This window comes from Salvelinus sp. IW2-2015, unplaced genomic scaffold (genome assembly GCF_002910315.2).
Source record: "Salvelinus sp. IW2-2015 unplaced genomic scaffold, ASM291031v2 Un_scaffold3142, whole genome shotgun sequence".
NCBI classification, from domain to species: Eukaryota; Metazoa; Chordata; class Actinopteri; order Salmoniformes; family Salmonidae; genus Salvelinus; species Salvelinus sp. IW2-2015.
In genome coordinates, this window is record NW_019944431.1 from 25463 (window position 1) to 27481 (window position 2019).

At 45.4% G+C, this 2019-nt stretch overlaps 1 protein-coding gene across 1 annotated transcript in view; it reads right to left on the bottom strand.

The window, feature by feature from the left end:
* The window catches only part of LOC112075410 (macrophage mannose receptor 1-like), a 4282-nt gene extending 3134 nt beyond the window's left edge, over window positions 1-1148 (bottom strand). The window contains exon 1 of the mRNA XM_024142413.2: window positions 776-1148. Within this exon, the coding sequence (XP_023998181.2) occupies window positions 776-1142 (367 nt within the window). The 5' untranslated portion in view covers window positions 1143-1148. The remainder of the gene's footprint in view (window positions 1-775) is intronic.
* Window positions 1149-2019: the final 871 nt, after the last annotated feature.

The following is a 2019-nucleotide window of genomic DNA, read 5'->3' on the forward strand; positions in this document are numbered from 1 at the left end:
GGTTGGCTTTGTGCATGCTACCTGTGCTGTGAAAAATGTCTGTCCTTTTTTGTATTTGGTGGTGAGCTAACATAAATATATGTGGTGTTTTCGCTGTAAAACATTTTAAAAATCGGACATGTTGACTGGATTCACAAGATGTGTATCTTTCATTTGCTGTATTGTACTTGTTAATGTGTGAAAGTTAAATATTTCTAAAAAATATCTTTTGAATTTCGTGCTCTGCTTTTTCAGTGGAATGTGGGAGGTGTTCCGCTGGCGGAACGCCAGAGCCAGACAGGTTTTAAGGAGGTAAGGCAATAAATAGGCTATAGTGGCGAAGAACAGATAACATTAGCTAGCTAGATAGGGTTAGCATGCTAAATAAGGTTAGCATGCTAGATAAGGTTAGCATGCTAGATAAGGTTAGCATGCTAGATAAAGTGAGCATGCTAGATAAGGTGAGCATGCTAGGTAAGGTTAGCATGCTAGCTAACTACAGCATGCTAGCTAACTAAACTGACGGCTGTCAGCACTATTTGTTGATGTTTCTCCACTCCACGTGGAAATCACCTTGACGTTCCTTCCCACCCCCAATTCGTGAATATGTATAAGTAGCCTGCTTCATTTCTCAGATGTGGAAAAGAAATGAGCATTTCCGCTCTAGAACAGGAATTACATCAAACAGGGGCAGCACTGATGGGGTCCTTAAAATAAAATATGAATGTCTTCACTCAATACCATTGTTTGGTGTAACACAACATAGCTGAACAAGAGAATGGACAGGGGAACTCACCATCATAGCAGACAAAGTACCATTCCTTGTCACATTTGCCTTCACGCCACAACCCATCTTGCGACATCCACACACAGACCTCATTGGTATTTTTATTATTTGGATGTCCTGGTGCCCAAAACCCGTTCCCCTCTAACTCTCTGTCTCCCAGAGACCACCTCCAGATGTTTTTATACAGCCCTATCCAGGCTGATTCACTCCATCTAGCTGATCCTGTGTTACTGAGCTTCTTCATATCTGCCATGTCCTCATCTATGGTGGCCAGGTCAGTGTAGTTCTGTCTGCAGATACTCTGAGCTTCAGTCCAGTTCTTTTTCAAGTTCACGAAGTGGAACTGATGAGGGAGGCATGAGGGGAGGATGGACATCCCTGTGGAGAAAGAACCAACATTATGAGGAGAGGACGGACAGCCCTGTGGAGAACAAACCAACATTATGAGGGGAGGAATGACAAGCCCTGTGGAGAACAAACCAACATTATGAGGGGAGGAGACAGCCCTGTGAGAAACAAACCAACATTATGAGGGAGGATGGACAGCCCTGTGGAGAACAAACCACATTATGAGGAGGTGAAGCCCGTGAGAAACAAACCAACATTATGAGGGGAGGATGGACAGCCCTGTGGAGAACAAACCAACATTATGAGAGGAGGATGACGGCCCTGTTGGGAACAAACAACATTATGAGAGGATGGACAGCCCTGTGGAGGAACAAACCAACATTATGAGGGGAGATGGACAGCCCTGTGGAAACAAACAAATTATGAGGAGGATGGACAGCCCTGTGGAGAACAAACCAACATTTATGAGAAGGAGGATGACAGCCCTGTGGAGAAAAAAACAACATTATGAGAGAGGAAAGGACAGCCTGTGGAGAACAAACCAAACATTATGAGGGGAGGATGGACAGCCCTGTGGAGAACAAACCAACATTATGAGGGGAGGATGGACAGCCCTGTGAGAAAACACCAACATTATGAGGGAGGATGGACAGCCTGTGGAGAACAAACCAACATTATGAGGGGAGGATGGACAGCCCTGTGGAGAACAAACCAACATTATGAGGGGAGGATGGACAGCCCTGTGGAGAACAAACCACATTATGAGGGAGGATGGACAGCCCCTGTGAGAACAAACCAACATTATGAGGGGAGGATGGACACCTGTGGAGAACAAACCAACATTATGAGGGAGGATGGACAGCCCTTGGAGAACAAACCAACATTATGAGGGGAGGAGGACAGCC